This window comes from Cervus elaphus, chromosome 33, assembly GCF_910594005.1.
Source record: "Cervus elaphus chromosome 33, mCerEla1.1, whole genome shotgun sequence".
In the NCBI taxonomy this organism is placed as follows: domain Eukaryota; kingdom Metazoa; phylum Chordata; class Mammalia; order Artiodactyla; family Cervidae; genus Cervus; species Cervus elaphus.
Genome location: NC_057847.1, coordinates 73,706,436 through 73,729,319, shown reverse-complemented (window position 1 = coordinate 73,729,319; position 22,884 = coordinate 73,706,436). Strand labels below are relative to the sequence as shown.

Sequence of the window (22,884 nt, the reverse complement as noted above, 5' to 3'; positions counted from 1 at the left end):
CTGGAGAAGAACTCTCTGAAACCTGTGTATTTTACCTGTCTGCGTGCTGCCTCCCAAAGCTGGAGTCACGCGGGGAAGACTGAACTCCAGTTACTGTTCAGCTTTCTTGGTGTGACCGCACACTGGCTGGTTTACGCTGTGCTAGAAATGCCAGGCCTTTATCCAGCATGAAATTGTTGACTATGTCGGAAGGCTCTCCCTGGCCCATCCTCCTGGTGGACGTGCACAGAGGCTGGGTCCAGACTCCGCCGTCACCCAGCTGCACGCATGAGTGTACCACCTCTGCACACAGCCACCTCTGGCACAGATACCCAGACATTGAAAACAGATCTACTCACTAATCTTTGGAGTTGAGAGAATTGGTTGAGCAAGACAGAAAAAAATAGTAAAATAGTTGGAATGGGCTTCACGAGCTCTTCTTACAGCCAGGTTCAGGGGCTGAGTAAGTGTATACATTTGATTTTTATAAAAATGAAATTGGAAAAGAAAACAATCGAAAGATCCTCTTTTTTAATCCTAAAGTTTTTGTTTGGTACCTTTAGTTTACTTGGGTTTCTTTGTACAGAAATGTGAACTGGGTTTGAGTGCGGCTAGGATAGGCAGTCACAGCAGCATTTCGACCGCTTTGTAATTATGTAAATAATTACAGCATTGTCAGTTCCCAAGTAGCTATGAGAAAAAGTTCAATAAAATATACTAGGGCCTTAGCGGCAGTAAATTGGTTTTAGGTCTCTGTGTGTTATAGTTATTCAAAGGCTGTATTCTTACTTTTGTACTATAGAAAACCATCAACTAACTATAATGTGATTTTAACTTTCAGATGGCAAGATAGGAATTCAGATTTGAATGAAGATCGCACTAGAGAAAGAAGACACAAAAATAGTTGCAGAAAATGTGACAGACTCAGACTCTTGAGCGTTTACTCAGAGATACTTTCTAGGAAAGAGTGCTAAATTCTTTAAAAAACACGGTGGATTTTTGTTTGCTATGGTGGTTAATTCTTTCTTGGAATCTCTTTTGGAACTATCTTGAGCTTGACTGATCTGTGTGTCATAGGATTTAGGGTAATCCTTTGATAATCCTTTTGATAATCTTGTTCCCTAGAAGAAAAGGCTTGAAAGGAGTTAAAAATTCATGCTTGGTGAATATGAGTCAGTAGTGAATTGACTAACTTTCTACCAGACTCTGTAGGGGCTGAAGCAGGATGGATTCCAAGCTGTATGAGGACTGTCTTCTACCCCAGAGCACCTGTGGCATCTGGAAGAGACAGCATGGCTTAGGTGACCAGTGAGTTAAGCCTCCTGTGTCACTTTTCCTCCTCCAGCTGATTGGCCTGGGGTTGGGTGGCTGGCGGAAGAGCAGCAGGATGGTCCCAGGTCCCCGCTCCGGGACCCTCACGGGTGATGGGAGCATGAGAGGGAGAGGTGCCCTCTGGGGCGGCTCCTCCTGCGTTTCTCTTACCCTGGATGTGTCCAGAGCCGGGTCTGGTAGAATGTAAAGCCGGGCCTTCCATCTGGCCAGAGTTCATGGAGCTCACCAGTCCGTGTTAATACAGAGACAGTTTAAGTCTTCCCTGAGCTCCGTGGCCAGCTCTTCCGGCAGAAAGGCTGGTCCATCCCGGTCTTCCCTACTGCTCCCCCGAGAGCCTGTTGATACTCAGGATGATAAAGTAGCCATCTGTTTGTGCCCTCCCTTTTGATTGGTTCCAAGGAGTTTATAGTCTTTTTGAGGTGTGTAGAGAGATACTCTTCTTCAAGACTGATCTTCTATACCTGCTATCGCTATATTGCTGTGGGTTCTTTTCTTTGGGGAAGGCTTTGTATTAACATGGTTAGTTTAAGTTGGGCATCCAGACAGGTCAAGAGATGCCAACTTGATAACTCAAACTTCTGGACATGACTTGGAGACTTTGCCTTCGGTCCAGTGTTCCTGGTGCCCAGGATGGGGACAGCCCCAGAACTGCGGGGCTCCTGGACCCATCTGTGTGCCTTGGCCGCTCGCTGCTTTGTTCGCCGTCCCCGCCAGAAGCCCCCTGCCCCTCCTACGTTTGTCCACGAGGAGTCTTCGGATTGTGTTCTCTGTCTACCACGTGCCTGCTCTATGTAGGCTGTGTGCCCATTTGGAGCATCTCACAGCCCCGGTTCATGTTAAGTCCTCCGCTGCAGACCCAAGCAGCGGTGTGAGTCACGGAGTGTGGGTGGGAGGCAGCGGCTCCTTTCTGAGTTTCCTGGTCTCTCTTCTCTGTGCCCCTTTGCAGTATTCACTTGGCACATCCTGTGCGTGCCTTGAGCAAAGCATCACGCTGAGTCACGGCTGCTGTGAGTTGTGTGTGTCTGTTTCCCACGCTGGACCGTGAGCTCCAGGATAAAAGCCACGCCTTTCTGCCTTCCTCCCAGTTCCCTGCAGAGTACCCGGCACAGAGGTGCACTTGGTAAATAGATGCTGAAGAGATGAGGGAAGGAAGCCGAACGTGTTGTGCTCTTGGTGTTCCGAGGAAGTGTTCTATCCAGTAACACCCCTGCCACACCCCACACCCTCCAGAGAGAGGAGACTTGCTCCCAGGCATCCATCTAGTTTTATTTTAGAAGCAACAAAAGGAGTACTGAGACCAGATCAACTCTCAGGTGACCCTGTGCCCTGAACTTGAACTTCCAAGTCACAGGGAGGCCACAGAGAGTTTAGGAAGAGTTTAAAAGTTGATGCCTTTTAGGGGAAGCAGATACCTAATTTAGCTTTTTTCCTTTACTTTGTAAATGATACATTTCTTCTGTGACCCTGAGAAAATTGTCGTTGAGACCATCCCAGGGCTTTTTGACAAGCGGGCAGGTAGATCCTTTTGTTTTGGAACCATCTGTAGGGAAGGTGGTTTAATGCCTTCCTCTGTTTCTCAAAAAATGTTCATGTTTCTTTTTACTGCATAATCTGAATTAGTTCTGTGCCATAGTCTTCTGATCCATTAACATGAAATGTCTTTCCATTTAGTAGGTCTTTAGTTTCTCTCAATAACATTACATAGTTTTCAGCAAACATGCAAACATTCTATTTGTTAAAATTACTTCTAAGTATTTTATTTTTCTTGATGCTATTGTTAATTGAATTACTTTCTTAATTTCATTTTTGGATTGTTCACTGCTGATGTATAAAAATACAATGAGTTTTTCTGTATTGGTTTAATCCTGCAGTCTCTCTGAAATAATTTATTTGTCCTACTAGTTTTTTAGTGAATTCCTTAGAACTTTATATATGCAGATTATGTCATCTGTGAAGAGAGATAATTTTATTTCTTCTTATCTAATCCACATGTTTTTTCTATACTAATTGTCCTGGCTAGAACCTTGAGTATACTGTTGAATAGAATTGGTGAGAGCAGGCTTCTTGTCTTGTTCCTGATCTTAGGGGGAAAGCATATAGTCTGTCCCTGTTAAATAAGATTTAATAGTGTGCTTTTTGTATTTTGTAGCTGGTCTTCATCAGGTCAAGGGAGTTCCCTTCCAGCCCCTATTTGTGGTATTTTTAGCATGAAAGGTCTTTCCCCACCCCTAGTATTGCAAATATTTTTTAGTGCATCTGTTGAGCATGTGTTTTTGTCTTTTAGTCTGTTAATATGATGTATTAATAAATTAATTAAATTTTATATATTAAGCCAATATTGCATTCTTGGGCTAAATCCTCCTTGGCCATAGTGATAGTTTTTATATGTTGCTAGCTTTGGTTTGCTAATACTTTGTTGAGGATTGCTGTGTCTATAGTCATAAGAGATACTGATGGCTCTGTGTTTAAGAAATTACCTTAAGTAATTTTCTTAAGTAAGCGAGCATCTGTTACAAGAATTAGAGAAAATGATGCACAGGAAGGTCTAAGCAGAGGTGCCCAGTGCACAGCAGCCAGTTTACGTGAGTTACTGTTTCGTGTGGTCGTTTATCGTCACGACTCGGATCCCAGGATCTTGAGTCAGACAGACATAGATCTGAACTCTTCCTTCACCCCTCTTATTTATTAGTTGTGTCCCCTTAGGCACTTCTGTCTGGATATAAGATTTTCCATCTTTACTGCGGAGTCATGATGGTACTTCTCTCTTGGGGTTGTCAGGAGGATTCGACGAGGGCCCCGAACACAGGCCCGGCACACAGTTAGGTATAGACATAAGTGTGCATTCACTGTTGCACTTTAAACACGTGACTGCCGCGGTGTTATGAGGGTGAAAGATTTGAAATAATCGAGCTATCTGTAAGTCATTGGTCAAATATTATAAATGTGAGCAGTATAATAATAGTCTTTAAAATGGATTAGACTGATATAGAAAAATGCTAAATATTGGTAGTGGGCCGAATGGTTTTTGTGCACGTGTGTGTATTGATTGGTTTTTGTGCACATGTGTGTATATTGATAGGTTTGTATATACACTGAAGTCTAGAAATGCATGTGTATATGTCATATATCATTGTGAATAGTCTTATTTGGGGGATTATACTTTGACTTTAATTTTAAATAGGTTTATGCTTTATCCGAAAAAAAGAATAAAGATATTTCTGACTGGTGAGAAATCAGGAAGGTTAAAAAACATTTAGGGTTGTATTTAGGGGGCTTCCCTGGTAGCTCAGTAGGTAAAGAACCTACCTGCAGTGCAAGAGACCTGGGTTTGATCCCTGGGTCAAGAAGATCCCCTGGAGAAGGAAATGGCAAACTACTGCAGTATCCTTGCCTGAAATCCCATGGACAGAGGAGCGTGGTGGGCTGCAGTCCATGGGGGTCGCAAAGAGTTGGGCAAAACTGAGCAACTAACACTTTCACTTTTCGGGGTTGTATTTACCTTATTATTCTCTTTCTCAGACATTTTTATAACTTTGTTTGACTTTATTATCTAATGAAGCCTTATGCATTTTTTAGAAGTCATGAAAGCTGAAAAACATACATGAAGGATGGTTTGATTCATTCACATGTTTTGACTTCTTTCCTGTGGACTGCCAGAGTTAAATATTTGATTGCCTACCAGTTGGCCCGGGCTCCGCTGTGGGTGTTAGAACACCAGAGAAGTCCCTGCTGGTCTCTGCCCCCGGCACAGAGACAGAACAGACCTGCACACAGGTCGTTCCAGGGTGAGGAGGAGTGGAGGCACATGCACCGCTCTGCAGCCCAGGGCAGGAGAGTCGGGCAGGGTCACAGAGACTGGTGTATTCACGGTCACACAGGCGTGTGCTGGGCATACGGGGCGGATCAAGACGAGAAACTCGGGGGCTTACGAGAAGCAGCTGCCTTTGAGCTTGTCACCGTGGCTCCATGCAGCCCCCTCTTGGAGCGCTAATTATCCTCCAGCTACTGGGTGCCGCATTTCTCATTCCCTGGGAGGAGAGCTTCAGTAACAGGGAGTGGGTGAAACGGGGCGGCCCTCATGTAGGGAGACAGAGCTGGTTGTCTCTGTGTAGCAGTGAGGCATTTTCTCCCCGCTGGCTTCTCGTGGGTCCGAGTCTGCTGCAGGAGTGACGACAGGAACAGCTTGGTGGTTCGGGGCCCGGCCTCCCTGGCAGACGGATGATGGAGAACAAGTATCTCTTAGTTTCTGTGACATTTTGTTTGTCCTCACAGGTGCGTGTGTATATTTCTAAGTGGACAGTATGAGTCAAAACTTGTAATTCCGAGTTCTATATACCTAACTCGAAGTCAGTCTTTAGACTAGTATGTTTTTCTGCCTCTTCGGTACCTGAAACTGTAGTCACAGTGGTGTGTAATGGTCTTTGATGACTTTTGACCCAAAGAGTCTGTGTGTGGCTTGTTGCTTTGTATCGTCCCAGTCCAGCCTGATTACAGTTGAGTCCTGAGGCTGCTGGGGCTCTGCTGGGCCTTCCTTAGGGCTTCAGATCTGAGTTGGGAGGCTGGTGGAGAGGCTGCTTCTGCCCTGCCTATGCTCGTGGCTAATTGCCAGCGTCTGTCCAGCATCTGGACCACTGTTCAGGATTTCAGTGCAAGTTCACAAACTTACTCAGTTTTGAGAATTACGCTACTTTGCTGCTGAGGCCACAAGTGACTGTACTACTCTGGACTTTTAATTTTTTCAAAAGGTCCCAGCTCTCCTGTGTTTTAAAATCTCTTTTGTATCTACAGTTCTTTTGGGCATGCTATTATACTGCTGTTTTCATTTCCCCGTGCATGTTAATTGGGTTACCAGGAGTGATTGAGAGTTGGATGAAAAGTACACTGTCACACTGTAGAAATTTCATGTGTAATTTTTAAATGTCTTGTCCCAATTCTGTAAAAGGGGGAGTGGAACTCGGGTGATTTTTAAAACATTAGAGGAACTGAGAGAAGTGACCCTTAGAATGACAGCCTTGCAGTGGTGTCTGGAGATGGAATTAATTATTTCTTTAGGTTCAGGGAGAACTGATCCTTCTCTGAGAACATTTTCTATGTAACAGATGTTATCTTGATGTGTGAAAAATTTTAAATTGATGTAATAGCATAGGCTTGCATAGCTAAAAATACTCACTCTCACACATGTGTTTGCCTTAGTTAAAGCTCTAGAAAAAGAGCCTCTGTTCTAACAAATGTCTGCTTAGCTGAAAAGCCTAAAGAAAATGGGAATTTAAGTGACTTGCAGAGTTCAGTATGGATTGATGTAGTTGAAAGGTACTGAAACATTTTGGACCATGAGGCCCCTCACCCTGGACTGGACCCACAGTGGACGCCCTCTGCACAGCCCAGCAGCCAACACAGCTTGTTTGTCAGGGTCGGGAACGGCACCTTCTACATCAGAGAAATTTAACCCCAGTTCACTGAAACTGGATGGATGCTTTTTGTAGGGCCTAACCCGTTCTGAATTTGATTTTAATTTCTGGGTGTCCCAAAAGCTAGGAACCATAGGGCATACTTATTTTTAAATGGTGTACTGGTTATTTCAAATAATAGGTTCAATTGACTTCTGTCCTCCAAACACCTTTGTGGGTGAAGTATCCCTAAACGTAAAGCAGTGTGTCCAACTGTTAATCTCATAAATGAATATTCCCTTTTCCTTGCTCCCCTGAGTTTCTGACTCAGATAGAAAACGTGAATCGCTTTCTTTGCTGGTGCTCGGGTCACACGCACGGCCGTGTAAGCTTGCTGTCACAGCATCGTGGTGATGAGCACCTGGTATCGTACCGTTAGCTTGTGGCCTTGGGACGTGCGACTTGACCCCTGCGCTGGCACTGGTGTTCTGGGCATTGCAGGTTCAAGGGTTTTTCTTTATGCATGTTTGCTTTTTATCGTGTCTGTTTATCTGTTGGGCTTTGAACCATCACTTCTCATCCCCGTCACCATGCTTAACTCCCGAATTCTGATCCCCCTTCTGTTTTTATGTTGATTTACTTCTGACCTGGTTAGAAATTGAGGTAAGTCAGGCCATCAGATTTGTTTTCGTAGGAGGAGTAGAGGCTAAGTTGGGACTAATGGAGCTCAGTTTCTAAAATCCCTCCACTGGCTGTGTGTCCCCCTTCCCTCCCTTGGGAGCCACTTCCACACGGGCGCTGGTGATGAGGCAGCTGCCGCCGTGTCGTGTGCAGCGTAACATCTGCAAGGAGTGTGAGCAGTTTGTGACGAGCTGTTAAAGCTACAGGCTGCTTGAGGACAGTCTCTGACCCGCTCGTGGGGTCCCGCTCGGCCACTGGTCGGGGCCACAGTGCGCCTCTCTCCCGAGCGAGCAGCTGTCCATGAGTGACCTTACGTGGCCCATTCAACCAGTGACGGGAGGGCTGGTGGTCTTCAGGTGGAGAGTGAGTGAGAGGTGGATCCTGGCCGTCTCCCCAGGGCCCTCTCACTCACTCAGCCTCATCCCAGTGGTTGAGATGGAGGGGCCCGGGGAACAGGCTGGGGGCTGTGTCCTGCAGGGCCCCAGAGCCCTGGCCATGCCTGCCCACTGCAGGCCCAGGCCTTGAGATGGCTGTGAACCACTCTCCCCATCCCCAACTCTGTGGCCTAACGGCAGCGGCCATCTGCGAAGGATGCTGTCTGTTGGACGTGTACCCCACTCTCTGGGCAGCCTGAGGAGCCTGAGGGCCAGCTGGGTCCTGGGCGCCTGGCTCCCTCAGTGATGTCAGCTGGACGGGTCCGAGGGCCTGGCCCTGAGGGAGCCGCCAGCTGAGTTCTGCCTCCTCTCAGCAGGACCTGGACCTCAGAGGGTGAAAGTTGTGCCTTGGGACCTCGCCCTTTCTTGTCAGAACAGAGAATAACATTCATTTGGTGAAGGTTTACAGGAACATAGTTACCTGACCTTGACCTGACTTCAAGAACAAAAAAAACCAAGAAGTTAGCAAACAACTAACCATGCCCCTGCCTTACCTTCCCTGCGAAAGGATTTTGCTGAAAGCTTTTGGGGAGTCTGAGGCTTTTAAGGCATGAGCCACCCATCTCCTTGTAGGGCCGCACAATAAACCTTTTTGTTACAGAGCCCAAGCTCATTCTGCTCGCCTCCTGACAGGCCAGTACATCGGGAGATGAGTTGTTGGAACAAGGAATAATGACTTGAATCGGGAAGCTAGCAGACTGAGAAGGTGGCAGACTCGAGCATCTCGAAAACCGTCTTCCCTCCGTCCCAGTGAGGGCTCTCTCGATGCATGTAAGCGGGGAGGGGAGGAGCCACTGTGGTGCTGCCCCGTGGCTGGCGGGCAGCTGGCAGCCGCTCGCTGAGGGTCCCTTGCTTGGGCGAGGGGCCCACTCTGGCGCCTCCAGTGGCTGAGCAGGCAGCCAGCTCCTGCCTGCCTCGCTGCGGTTTCACCCTGAGAAGAAAGGTGTGACTCCTGAGCGAAGCCAGGTCTGAAGAAGCACCAGGCCGCTCTGGCGCCGTCATCCTCGGGTAGGTGGAGCTAGGTGTGAAGACTCTGACCTTGGTGGTCAAGCAGAGGTGGTTGACATGACCATTACTGCGTTCGCTGTTTGAGGTGGCAGGTGGCATGGGCTCAGCCTGCCACTGGCTTCAGTGGTCAGCTCGTGACCGACGAGGTGGCCAGAAGCTGTGCAGCATGTGGCTGGCGGGGACACAGGCTGGTCTGGTGGGCTCGGCACAGAGAGGCGTGGTGATGGAGTGATCCCTGCACCAGTGGGGAGGAGGGAAGGGCCCGCCATGCCTCGGGGGTGGTCTGGGAGGCCACTGTTAACACTGCTCTGCTCCACACTCCAGCGTTCTGGTATTTGACGCACAGACACTTGATTTGGTGACAGTATCATCCTACAGCTCTCTGAGACTATTCCTCTTATTTCGCCACCTTCCCTCTTGATATCTATGCCTAATTTTGATTAAATTTTTATTGCCATGTGTGTGTAAATTCTCTCATTTTCCCCCTTCTTTTGCAGTGCCTAACCTGCTTTGAATCCCATTTTAATGATATTTTCATTTCAGCTACTGTATATTCTTAATTTCTAGAAGTTCCATTTGGTTCTTTGAACTAGCTTCCTTTTCCTTCATTATACCTGTGAGTTCCTTTAATTCTTGAACATGGATATAGCAGGTTTCATGTTAGTATCTGAGAGTTCCACTGTCTCTGTCATTTCTTAGTGGCTCATTTCTTAGTGGGTCACTATTTTTTGATGGTTTTCCCTCCTGATTATGGGCCACATTTCTCTGCTTCTCAACTGTTTAGGAAATTTTGATTAGATGTTATGTATTGTGACTGCTACATTATTGAGGATCCGTGGTTTGTTGTGTTTATTTAAAGAATGTTTGGCAACGCAGTGAAGTCACTTGCAAATCTCATATCCTTAAGGCCTGTTCTTAAGCTCTGAGAGGACAATTTGGTGTAATAGTTCAGCCCCCTACTAAGGCCTGCTCTCTCTGGGGGCTCTACTGAATGCATTTGGTGAGTCGCTGCAAACACCCCAACTCTAGTGCTTGAAAATCTTCCTTTTTGTGTAAACTTTGCGAGTTGTTCAAATTGCAGTTTCCTGGTCATTTTGTGCCCTCCCTTAGAGAATTTCACTCACGTGTGTGACCCAGAACTTAGGACATTTCTGGAGCTCTCTTTGTATGGGGCTTCCCCTTTTTCAGTACTCCACGCTGCAACTTCTAGCCACCTCAGCCTCCCTGAAGTCTGATCTTCCTTTTCTCCACTTCCCAAGACTGCCAGGTTCATTTTGGGTTCCTCTTCCCTGTAAGGGCTGGCCCGGAAATTTTCTCCAGGCAGGAAGTTGCAGTGATTGGAAGAACACACCTTGTTTGTTTCCCTTCTCTGAGGCGTCACGGTTCTGTGCTGCCTTCTGTCTTCTGAAAGTGGTGGTTTTGTGCATTCTGTGTAGCTCCTGGGGAAAGGTGAGGTCTTTGCTGACCCACCCTCGTGGCAGGTGGGAACCCCAGGGGTTCAGTGAGATTGACCCGTGAAAATAATTCTCAGTAACTGAACGCAGTTCCACCCAGCCTGCCCACCTGTGTTAGAAAGAGAGCGAAAGGCAAATTGTGTGTGTTTTTGCGTGAAGCACAGCTGTGGTCATGCCCCTGTTCCTTGCCTTCCCCACCGCCTGGGGCTGTCACTGGTCTCCGAGGAGTGGTGACCGCAGCTCCACGGCGGCCGAGTGGTGCTGGCTGCCCGGGTGCTCCTGGGGCCCCTGAGGACAGAGCCTGCTTCCGCTCTCGGTGCTCGGTGGGCGGCCTCCTGCTGTGGGCCAGCCTTTACTCTTGGGTCTAGGCTTCCCTGGTGGTTCCCACGGTCAAGCGTCTGTCTGCAGTGTGGGAGACCCAGGTTCGGAAGATCGCCTGGAGAAGGAGATGGCGACCCACTCCTGTCCCCTTGCCTGGAAAATCCCATGGACGGAGGAGCCTAGTAGGCTACAGCCCGTGGGGTCACAAAGAGTCGGACACGACTGAGCAACTTCATTTTTTTTTTCACTTTTTACTCTTGGAGGGGCCTTGTAGTGTGCGCTGCAGTTTAATAATCACTTCTGAGTCCATATGGGAAGTCTGTGCTAATAGGCCACTGAACATCTGAATCAGTAAGACATTGATGCATGGATTGAAGGAGCCATCTGTGAAACAGCACAGCTTGCCAGGTGGTCCGAAGTGTAAAGGCATGTGTGGGGAGGCTGATCTGCACAGGATTCTGCATTTGTGAGGATGTGATTCCTCCTTTATTGTTGTTTTGTTGATTAGTCGCTAAGTTGAGTCCAACTCATTTAGACCCCAGGGACTGTAGCCCACCAGGCTCCTCTGTCCATGGGATTTCCCAAGCAAGAATATTGGAGTAGGTTGCCATTTCCTTCTCTAGGGGATCTTCCCAACCCAGGGATTGAACTCACATCTCCTGCTTGGCAGGTGGATTCTTCACCACTGAGCCACCTGAGAAGCCCGGTTCCTCCCTTACTGCTGCATATAAGGAGCCCTGTGATTTGAAGTGGATTGTTGGTGAGCCGTAAGGAACATTAGGGTCTTGGGTAGACGCAAGACATAGTTCAGCTGAGAAGCAACTAGATCAAGAAAAACAGATTATTTCTGTTTTTGGTCAACACTTACTTTAGACTTACTAGTAAAGGTCTAAGCCCTTTTTCAGAAATCATGAGTGTTGCCAGCTATGGACGTTAATTTTCTTTTTTGTTTGTCTGTTTTCAGTGACTCCTAGTCCTTCCCCCTCCCCCCGAGTGACCCACACGTGCTACAGACGCCCTCGGTGCTCTGCACAGTGCGCTGTGATGGCTTTGATTTTTTGGTCCTCAAAATGCTCAAAGATGGTTTTCTTTCTATATATCTATTTTTTAAAATACAACTCGAGGAATATTGATGGGATCTACTGCTGTCTAAGGAATTCCCTTATAGCTCAGTCAATAAAGAATCTGCCTGCAATGCCGGAGACCCAGGTTTGATTCCTGGGTTGGGAAGATCCCCTGGAGAAGGAAATGACAACCCAGTCCAGTATTCTTGCCTGGAGAATCCCGTAGACAGAGGAGCCTGGTGGGCTATAGTCCATGGGGTTGCAGGAGTCAGAAATGGCTTAGAGATTAAACCACCACTGCTGCTATCTAGAAAATTTAGAAGTTAATGAATTTATGAAAAAAAAATGTTTAATTTCACTAAAATGCAACATTGAAGAAGAGGTTATTTTGGGGGGGGGGAGAAGCCTATCAAATTTTGGTTGAAATTTTAAAATGTTAGTATTTTCAGTATTGGCAAGAATGTGGCAAGAAACTCTGAATTACCAGGAAAAGTATGTATTTATATGAGCTTTCTGAAGATAAGTCGGGTAGTATACATCAAAAGCTTTTATATTCTGGCTCAGTAATATTGCTTCTAGGAATTATTTTTCTTAAAGTTATTAGATGTTCAAACAAAAATGCAGGTAGAAAGGTGTCTGTTGCAGTATTATTTCTAAGCATAAGATATTAGATATCCCTAACTCTCTTAACAAGGAAAATGTTTTTTATTTGTATCATTTTCCAATTGCAAAGTACCATGGAAACATTAAAATGGCATTTATGAAGAATATTTTATCATGTGGTAAAATGTACATTTGAAATAAGCAATTTTCTAAAATGGAATATAGTCTTACATTAACTATTAAAAAGTACATGAAAGAATGGCCAGAAATATACCAGATTGTTAAAGTAACTGTTCCTACATGATAGTTTCATGAGAAGTTGCTTTCTTTTTTATGATTTTTCTGTTTTCTGAAATTGGAGTGGAAAGCATTCCTGATACATGAAAGTAAACAGGGTGTTCGTAGCTGCATTCTTGACTCACCTAAGGCTTTTCTAGACCCTGGATGGGCATCTCAGATTCCAGAAGAGAAGGCAAACCGTTAACCTCTAATTAAAACTAGTTGCTGTTTTCAGGTGAGATGAAAAAGTTCTTAAAAATTAAAAAAAAGAAAAAATTTCTATGCTTACTCTTCAGATAAAAATTTTGATGATGAAGATTCTGTGGATGGTAATAGACCTTCTTCCGCCAGCTCTACGTCGTCCAAAGCTCCAGCAAGCTCACGGAGAAACGTTGGAATGGGCACCACCCGGAGGCTCGGCTCCTCCTCTCTGGGATCCAAGTCTTCAGGTAGGACCAGGCCCGAGCGCAGAGCTGCGTGGTCCGCGGTACAGGTGCTTAAAGCAGGCGCGCTTGCTGCTCTCCCTCTGCGTCCTCTCGGGGCGCAGTGATTCTGTGCCCAGTGTGAGTCCACTTTCTCCTCGTTAAGTGAATTGGTTCTCATCTGTGGATGCTGACAAGCTGGTAGAGCGTACGTCTGAGCTGCTGTGTGGCCATGTTTGCTGAGGCAGAATCTTTGGGTGTGTGAATCCACCGCGGAGCAGAGCTTATGGCCTTGGGCTCCTGCCATGCCTGATGATGCTTGCGTGGTATCAGCCAATTTCTGTGTCTCAGGACTGAGGTTGTCTAGAAGTTAGATTGTCTTTAAAATGTTCCTGGAAGTAAGATTGTTGCTTGTGAGACCTTGTGAGATACTGAATTAGTGAATTGTCAAGATTAGCTCCCTGAGGCTTTGAAAACAAATTTATAAGGATAAATCTCTTTATCCTCCTCTCCCATCCCCTGATTTAGACGGTTCTGGATCTTGTCATATATAGCCTTCATTTTGCAGTCACATTTAAATTTATACACAAATTACCTACTTTAAAAATTTTTTCATTTAAGTATCGTTGATTTACAGTGTAGTGAAAACTACTAACTTTTTACTTTGGAACCACGCTTACTGTTAGCATTGGGCTTTCGAGCTTGGCTGTATGAATTGATCAGTTAAAGCTAGAGGGAGGACCAACCTCAGAACGCTGCCTCCTTGCGCTGGTCTCCTTGCTGTCTGAACAGGCCGTGGATGTTCGTGTCCCAGCTTGTCGGCTTGGTGCCCACAACCTCTGCACTGCCGTCTCTGTGTGGCGGGGGCTGCTGCTCTTAGTTCGTCCTAATTGTTTATATATTTTTTTAAAGTGTATTTTTTTCAAATTTATTTTAACTGGAGGATAATTTATAATTATTCTAACTGGAGGATAATTACTTTATAATGTTGTGTTGACTTCTACCATAGAAAAATGTGAATCAGTCATAACTATACCTATATCCCTTCCCTCTTGAGCCTCCCCCACCCCACCTCTTGCCATCCCATGCCTCTCAGTCATCTTTTATTTTTTGGTTCATTTAAAAAAATGTATATATATATATATATTTGTTGTTGTTGTTAAAGAGCTTAAATTCACACAACATAAAATCAACCATTTTAAAGATAACAATTCATTAGCACTTATTATATTCATAGTGTTGGGCAGCCACCACCTCTATCTAGTTTCAACACAGTTTCAGCCTTCAAAAAAAGACCCCATTAAAGTTCTCCCCATTCCTTCCTTCCCCAGCTCTGGCGGTCCCTCCAGGCTGTTCTTTCTCTGTGCTTTCAGCTATTCTAGGAATTTCAGAGAAATGGAGCCATCCAATATGTTGTCTCTTGTGTCTGGCTCCTTTCACTTGGCATAATATTTTTGGAGTTCATCTCTGCTGGAGCGTGTATCAGTACTTTTCTTTTAAATGGCTGAACTATCTTTCTAATCCATTTTCTTGATCTGTTTTTGAGTAGCATGTATTCTACAAACTAAGCTTAGAAAATTTCTGCGTGATCAGACCATGTCTTTTTGTTCCCATTCCTCACCTGTTTTCCTTCCAAAGGTCCGACCTGTGTAGATTGATTGTACAGAGATACAGCCCTGTCTTTCCCTCAGGCCTGACCCCGTCTTTTTTCCATTTTGTTTAACTTCATAGTTGTGAGTTTCCCTGTTGACTTCTCATCAGACTCCTGGGGGCCCAGGCCTGCGTATGGCCCCAAGCCCTCTGTGACATGCGGCGCCCCGCTTCACACAGAAAGATGCTGGGTGCTCGTCAGCCTGGTGGGATGCAGGCCTAACCTAAGGCAGGCGGCACCACTCACAGCGTGTTACTATTTTCTGTCTATAATTGACTTGTGAATGCAGAGAAATACTCATCAGTCATGATGACACGTATTTACCATGAGCACCAGTTGTCTTTAAAGCCCTTTCTGTCTAGGTGGTCCATCACAACCCCAGATGCCAACTAAGTTGTCAGGTAGGAAGCTCTGGAAAAGCACTCAGACTAATCAATATAAATCATTAATGATGGTTACAGGGATGACTGTAGATGACCATTCAGGAACCTTGAATATGAAGAAAAAACATCTGGTAAAATAACACTTGATTTTCTTATGTGAAGTGACATATTAACAGAAAGAAAAAGCTTTCTCCTGAATGATAGCAGTTGTGGGGTCAATTTGCGACTGGCATATAAATGAAAAATTGACAAGTTATTGTGATTTTAAGGAAATGAAAATTTTTTTTCTTTGAAGTGAAAATATTTTGAGACTAACATGAAGTTGAGGTGAAACTATAAATTTCTTTAAGAACTTATTTGAATGTTTCACAGATTTGTTATGTAGGATTCCTGACAATGATATAATTTCACTTATTCCCTGAAGAATTGAAATTTCTATTACATGTTCATTAGGAATCTTTGAAAAGACTTATATATTAATACAGGGCTTCCCAGGCGGTGCTAGTGGTAAAGAACCTGCCTGCCACTGCAGGAGAGACAGGAGATGTGGATTTGATCCCTGGAGGAGGGCATGGCAACCCACACCAGTATTCAGGCCTGGAGAACCCCACAGACAGGGAAGTCTGGTGGGCTGTGGTCTATAGGGTCACAAAGAGATGGACATGGCTGAAGCGACTTGGATGCACTCACATAGATTAACACAGTATAAATCACCTAAATCTTTTAAAGTCTGTACCACTGGCCCTCCTTAAGCAAGTACTTTAAGCTAATATATGTTCTACTGTAAAACTGTTATACTTTATCTTAATATTGAAAGTCAGTAACGCTTGTCAGTGCCACAAAACTCTAAACTTCTATTGACTTTAAAAAGTTGCAAATCTTCTAAAATATAATTTTTTGATTTTGTATATGAGTCCTCCAGTGCACACTGTTTACATTTTAAAAACTGATGTTTTTTTATAGCTGCAAAAGAAGGAGCTGGTGCTGTTGATGAAGAGGATTTTATTAAAGCATTTGACGATGTGCCTGTAGTCCAGGTGAGTGAAGCTGTTTGGTTTGATTAAAAAGGATGGGCTTATTCTTCAGATTTCATTTTCAAGCATGTGACACGCAGAGTTTCTTACTAGGTAGGATGATTCTGACTACCAAGACCACAGGCGGTCTAAGGTTGCAGACTAGGAAATGTCAGGGCCTCTCAGAGCTGAAATGCGGAGTGACAGTCACCGCCCGGGATGACCTTCCCGTTAGAACTGGTGAGAAGTGGCTTTTGCTCCAGTAGTGAGTTCGTGAGTCAGGTCACACAAAAGAGGCGAAAATAAGTGACTCCATTCCAAGAGAGAACAAAGAAGCATGCTTATGTCGGTATTTTCCTTAGAGAAGTCTGTAAATTTGAAGAATGTAGGTGTCTGAAAGGTATAAAAAATGTTTTCATAAAGCCTTAGTGTATACCATCGTGATAGTTCCCGTGAGTACCTGACACGTGAAGCAGAGATGACTTGCGGAACCTGGGGCCCGGCCACTCACTGTAAACTGCTGTGTGCCTCGGCATCATCTCCTGCTGACCGGGCTTGCGGCCCATCGGATGTCGTGCTCAGGATTCCTCCCGCACTTGATGCCCGTCTGAGTCCCTGGTCGCTGCCTGGTTGCCATGTGTGTACAGAGCAGATAGCAGGTGTTTTAGGCTCAGGTTTATCCTTATGTCCTTGACCTTCCTACCATGCCTCACTCTTGGTGGATTTTTTCCTCCCCGTTGCTGTCTTTGGAGTAAGATACAAGGGTAAATGAGAAAACAGGTTTGAAAGTGTTTAGGGTCACGAGCATAGACACGCCTTGCCGCATTGCACTTCAGTGTGTTGTGCTTGGTAAGGGCTGCCGTTTCACAGATGGTCTGTGGCCACCTGGCCTCGAGCATGTGTACGGTGTCCCGGCCCCATCAGCATCTGCTCACCTCGTGTCTCTCTCATCTTTTGGTAATTCTCACAACAGTTCAGCTCTCCATCAGCAAAAAGATCACAGTTCTCGGAAGACTCATGATGGTTCGCATTTTTTTTTTTAAGCAATAAAGGGTTTTTAAATTAAAGTATGCACATGGCCTTTTTAGACAGTGGGCATACTTTAATTGGGCAGTTAATAGACTGCAGACTGGGAAAATCTTTGTGTCTCGCTTCATTGTGATACTCACTTGATTGCACCTGCAGTGCAGTGAGGACACTAGAACTGACCTGGCGGTGTCTCTGAGGTCTTCCAGTATAGTGTGGTGTTACAAAAAAACAAATCAGCGACTTGGGCCTCTCTGCCCATTCCCCACTGGGCTTCTTTCTTGGTTGTGCATGAAATTGTCTGTTATGGTAAAGCTGCATTTGAGGCGAGGTTGTCCATATACGGGCATCAGAGCTGGTGAGTTTACATTCACGGTGGAAACTCATTCAGTGGCAACCCTATCTAGATGTTATCTCAGAGGCCCTTTTCTGAAAAATGAATTGATTTCTTGTACTGTACTTACCAGATGCTCTTGACTTCACGTAATTAAGAAATAATCTTTGTTTATTCTGTAAATTTTCTCATATTGATTGTAAATTAATTTTGCTTACAGATTTATTCCAGCCGAGACCTTGAGGAGTCCATAAACAAGATTAGGGAAATACTATCTGATGACAAGCATGATTGGGAGCAAAGAGTAAATGCTGTAAGCTGCCGACTTTGTGTGATTACATTTGCATTAGATATTTAAATATTATAACACTTTATTATGAAATTGAGGTACAGCTGTAGTGAATTTTAAGTAGCACTTTAAATACAAGGCACCATATCCCCAGTTTGCCTCTCTGGTAGCTGACCTCACCTCTGTTCTTAAAACTCGCCTGCTCCTGTGTTTTTGTGCCTCTTGTACTTTGGCATGGCCACTACCCTCACTTCCATAAAGGCTTAATTTCGCGATCCTTGGCCGGGGAAGCAGCTTCTCAGTGGCGTACACTGAGTGTCCCTGTCGCCCTTTCTTTCTTCATAGCACTTCTGTCCCTTCTGTTTTTGAAAGTACATTAATGACAGCAAGTTTTCCGAACATTAAAGTGAGCAGCATTTGGTGAAGGTTGTCTCTTCTGGGGAAGGTGACTGTGTGCTGGTTGGCCAGCAGGAAGCAGGTTGGGAACGTGGCTGCTGTCTGTTTCAGATGCCCTCCAGTCCGTCAGTAACAGGTGCAGTGTGGATACTGTGACCTCCAGTGGGGACGCTTCTTCCTGTGAAAGTGAACGGCGCTCAGTCGTGTCTGACTCTTTGCAACCCCATGGACGAGACAGTCCATGGAATTCTCCAGGCCAGAATACTGGAGTGGGCCGTTCCCTTCTCCAGGGGACCCCGGTTCCCCGTTCCCAACCCAGGGCTCAAACCCAGGTCTCCTGCGTTGTAGGCGGATTCTTTACAAGCTGAGCCACTTTCCTGTGATTCACTCAGTAAATGGTGGTTGGATGGGGTGTTGGGAAAGGGGAGCTTAGGGAAGGAGCTTTTTTACAGGCTACAATGAGGTTTCAGTTATTTTTATCCTTAGTATCAGAGCGTCTGTAAATACGCTAAAATGTTCCAATTAAAAAATGCATTTTGTAGAATTATAATGCATTTATCACAGATACTAATTTTTAAAAATTATTTTTTCTTATTTATGATACCTAGATTTCTTCAGCATGTTAGCTACTGTTTAGTTGGTCTAATTCTTCTTGGAAAACTGTATCATTTAACTTCGTTGTTGATCCTTGAATATTTGTTGGCTTCCATTATTCTGTATTTCTGTTCTAAGGATTGTTTTGTCTGTCTCTTAATTTTTCTACCCCATTAGCTAAAAAAGATTAGATCTTTACTCTTGGCTGGTGCTGCCGAGTATGATAACTTCTTCCAGCACTTACGGCTTTTGGACGGAGCCTTTAAACTGTCGGCTAAGGACCTACGGTCTCAGGTTGTGCGGGAGGCTTGTATCACGCTGGGGTAAGGACTGCGACGCTCCCGGTTCTCACATAATAAAGTGGCTGTGTCACAGAGCTTCAGAGAGGGGTCACTGAATAATACATCCACCGGGGCTTTCCACATGCCTGTCACCTGGTCTCCAAGGCTGATTCCCTTTACACTCTCTGTTACACTTTGACAGTGTTTCCTGGCCAGTTATGTTAACACGTCATTGACAGAGGGGATTTTTGCAGAAAATTAACACCTGTGGCATCACTACATCTCTGGTTGATAATGTGTTGTGTGACAGATTTTAAATTTTACCCAGTGACTTAACTTTGAAGCCTCTGTTTTAAACTTGAAACAATTATTAATAATATGGAAAAATGAAGTCTTATAAACTTCTGTTCTCAGCCTTTTCATTGATTTTGCTGGAAGGATATAGCATGATAAATAGAAATTTTGTTTGTTCCGGTTAAATTCAGTAGAAGCATGGCTTTTCAGCTGTTCAAAATTTTGACCTCAGATATTGAAGCCTGAATGTTATATGCTGAAAATAAAAGAGCAAAAGAAAAAAAAGAGGCTGAGGGTGCTTTGTCATATTTATGTTTTATTAGTATTTGTTTTTTGCTATTTGAAGAGTAATTAGTGGGAAATTATTTATTTATTTTTAAAAAGCAGTTCTTCTGGGCGAGTGGCTGTGTGTACAGTCCTCTGCGTGTGCTTGGGGAGTATTTGTATTTCACTTAGACTCGTTTTTGTCCTTAGATGACTTTATGCAAAGGCTCTAAAATGTGAAAAGCTTTATATATTGCACTGTTCCCAAGAACTTTGGTGACAGCCCGGTGCTCATTTCTCATTGCAGGCACCTGTCGTCAGTACTGGGGAATAAGTTTGACCACGGCGCTGAAGCCATCATGCCAACCATCTTTAATTTAATCCCAAACAGTGCCAAAATCATGGCCACCTCGGGGGTTGTAGCTGTCAGGCTAATCATTCGGGTGAGTGTGTTTCGGAACCGTATGTATTGTGGAGTAAGCAAGTGGTAAGTATGGGTGGTGGATAAGCAGTTACCAGAGGCGTTTCTCACGTGAGTGATTGTGTCTGGATCACACTGTCTGCACAGTACTCCCCCTCCTCACCATCCCTTGCCTCACTGTCACCTGTGAGCCTTTTCAGTTCCCTGGAGTGAATTTCAGGTGTGGTGTACAGTTACTGGCCTCTTGCTCATCCTCTCATCATTGGTTTCAAGCATTTGAGCACTTGTACCTGCTTCTGAGTTCTGTGTGTGTCCAGGTATTACTCCTGTTCTTCCCTCCTTAATCCCCAGCTGTTCGTTTTAGGTATTTGTGCTTGCGGCTTTGTATTCATCTAGCATCTTTATTTAAATAATTGTACATAAGCCTAAAAACAAAGGTTATCTTCAGTTAAGTTTTCAAAGCACTAATTTATCCAGTCTGAATGATTAGCCAAGTAATTTATATGCAGATTTTCAATAAAACCTAACAGCTCACAAAGCCTTAAAGTGCAAGTTCTTCATACCACCTTCTCCCCATATCAAGTCCCTTTTCCCGAGGGGCAGCCCTCAAAACTGGGGCTTGATGATGCTAACTGAAATCTTTCCAGAATACTTGTGATTATTGTGGGTTACTTTCTTTGCATTGTTTTAGTTCTTACTGTTTACAGTACCTATTTCAGATATTAAACCAAAAGCCGTTATTGGACATATCCATTGAAACGGTATTAAAATACATTGGTCTACTGATCACTTTTTACTCACTTAGATCTCTACTGCTCAGATAGTTTAGGCTTCATACCAGTGATTAGTTTTGATTTTAGACTGACTTAACACACATCATCATGTTGTCTGTTTTGGCTCTGTAAACTTTGTCATGCCCTTTGCAAGTGTCCAGTGAAGTTCTTTCTCCTTTTTAAACTCAGTAGGACTCTCGTCTGGATGGGTTAGGTGCTGCACATGGAGAGAAGGAACTGACCGTCTCAGTTCTGTATCTTCAGCTGTTCGCCTCTGTCTTTTGCTCTTTCCCACAGCACACACACATCCCGAGGCTAATCCCCGTCATAACAAGCAACTGCACCTCCAAGTCTGTTGCAGTTAGAAGGTAAACTTCTAATGAATTTTCTCATTATTTTTGAATTGTTTTAAAACCAAAACAAATTTTAAATTTCCCTCCATCTAAAAAATTTATGTTTGAAATAGTTAATATTATTTAATACTGCTATAATAAGTGCCCTTGAATTGAAGGGTCATGATCAAAATGATGTGGACAGTGAATGTGGACCGCTGATGTTATTTTTGTGTGTGTGAGGTGTTTGGGAGCGATGGGATGGGGGCGTGTCCCCACATGCGCATTCTTCCCGCTCTGGTCCCTCTGGCTCTGTCGTTGGTCTACCCTGTGCCCTGATGAAGGCAGTAGCTGCCTGCCTGGAAAAGACATTGTAGAAATGGGTGGTAGTTACTTACGTTAACATAGGAGGAGGAGGAGGTGTATGTTGTCTGCAGCTTCTGATGTGGTTCTGGGGGTTCTGCTGTGCTGCGCAGTGAGGGGAGGTGGACCCTGAAGGTCAGCCTGAGCAGCCAGCGGGGCTTCGTCTCAGGTCCACGTGAGCTGTCCCAGCCTGTGTGTGATGTCAGGACTCTGTGCTTCTGGCTGGGGTCTGTGGGGTCTGGACTGGTGACTCCACAGAGTCTTTGAGATTGTGAAATGTGTGGGCTGTCTTCCCAGGAAAGTGTAAGTACACAGAAGTTTTACCTGAGTTTTCAGACAGTTCATGGACTGAAGCATGTTGGTGGAGCAGATCAGGGGCGTTATGGGGTAGATTAATGGCAGACCTGGGCAGCAACCTTCTGGCCCCATCCCTGCAGTCCTGGGTTGTGACCCAGCCCAGCAGGAGGCCCATCACTTCACGGCTGCCCCTGCTTCTCTCCTTTCCTCGGCTGGCACATTGGACCCCCCAGGGTTTCTCAGGTGCAGGGGTCTTTCTGAGCATGAAGTCGCCCCCATCACCATCTTACTAACAGCCACGTGCAAGGCAAGAGAGAGGAGAAGGGGAATGAGCTGGCTGTGTAAGTTGGGAAGAAAGATGTGTTCTTCCACTGAAGAGGCTTAATTTCCAAAAGTGTGGCTCAGTGGCATGGCTGAGGAGTGTGGTCAACCACTGACCCACAGTCCAACCACCCTAGAGGGCAGAGCAGCTCCAGCTCCCCAGAGACGAGTGTGTGGAGCTGGCGAGGTGGAGGCTGCTGGTGGATTTCCCACATACTTGGGGACAGAGTTGTTCTGCGGATTCACAGTAACTTAGAAGGGGCTTAATGTTTGGTGGAAGCTTAATGAATGGTAGCCATCATGAGAATTTGCTGCTGCTGCTGCTGTATTGTCAGTGCAGATTTGGGATTCCAGGACACTCCTTCAGGGGGTCTTCCTGACCCAGGGATCGAACCTGCGTCTCTTACGCCTCCTGCACTGGCAGGCAGCACCACCGCTAGCACCACCTGGGAAACCCTTACAGGCATATTTTTGACTAAATAGATTGTTTTGAAATTCATTGAAGATAAGAGTTAGTACTAAAGATGAATGTATCCACTAAGAAATAAATATTAATAAATATGAGCATATATACACAGACATTAAAGGGAAGGAAAATCCACACCAGGAAATGACATGGAGCAAAGGGCAAAGGTAGCATGCCCATGGCCTGGGTGAAGGTGGGCACAGTGATGCTGAGAAAGGGGTGTGAGCAGAGGTCAGCATCTTTCCTGGAGGAAGTCTGCTCGCAACCCCAGCGCTGAGCTGCGTGACTCCCCAGGGCTCTCCCGGGGCCCTTGTGCCCCGGGCACATGGTGCTGTTTCTTGTCTGTCCTGCTCGCTGGACTGTGTCTCAGTACCATTGTGTGTACAGCGTCTAGCATAGGGTAAGGGTTTATTAAAGATACA

General features: G+C 45.2%; 1 protein-coding gene across 12 annotated transcripts in view; it reads left to right on the top strand.

Annotated features, from left to right (window-relative positions):
- The window catches only part of CLASP1 (cytoplasmic linker associated protein 1), a 266,051-nt gene that overhangs the window by 137,544 nt on the left and 105,623 nt on the right, over positions 1-22,884 (top strand). For all 12 annotated transcript variants that reach the window (XM_043894511.1, XM_043894523.1, XM_043894522.1 and 9 more), the window contains exons 9-14: positions 12,839-12,991; positions 15,962-16,035; positions 17,592-17,684; positions 18,828-18,973; positions 19,797-19,932; positions 20,981-21,051. In XM_043894511.1, the coding sequence (XP_043750446.1) occupies positions 12,839-12,991; positions 15,962-16,035; positions 17,592-17,684; positions 18,828-18,973; positions 19,797-19,932; positions 20,981-21,051 (673 nt within the window). The remainder of the gene's footprint in view (positions 1-12,838; positions 12,992-15,961; positions 16,036-17,591; positions 17,685-18,827; positions 18,974-19,796; positions 19,933-20,980; positions 21,052-22,884) is intronic.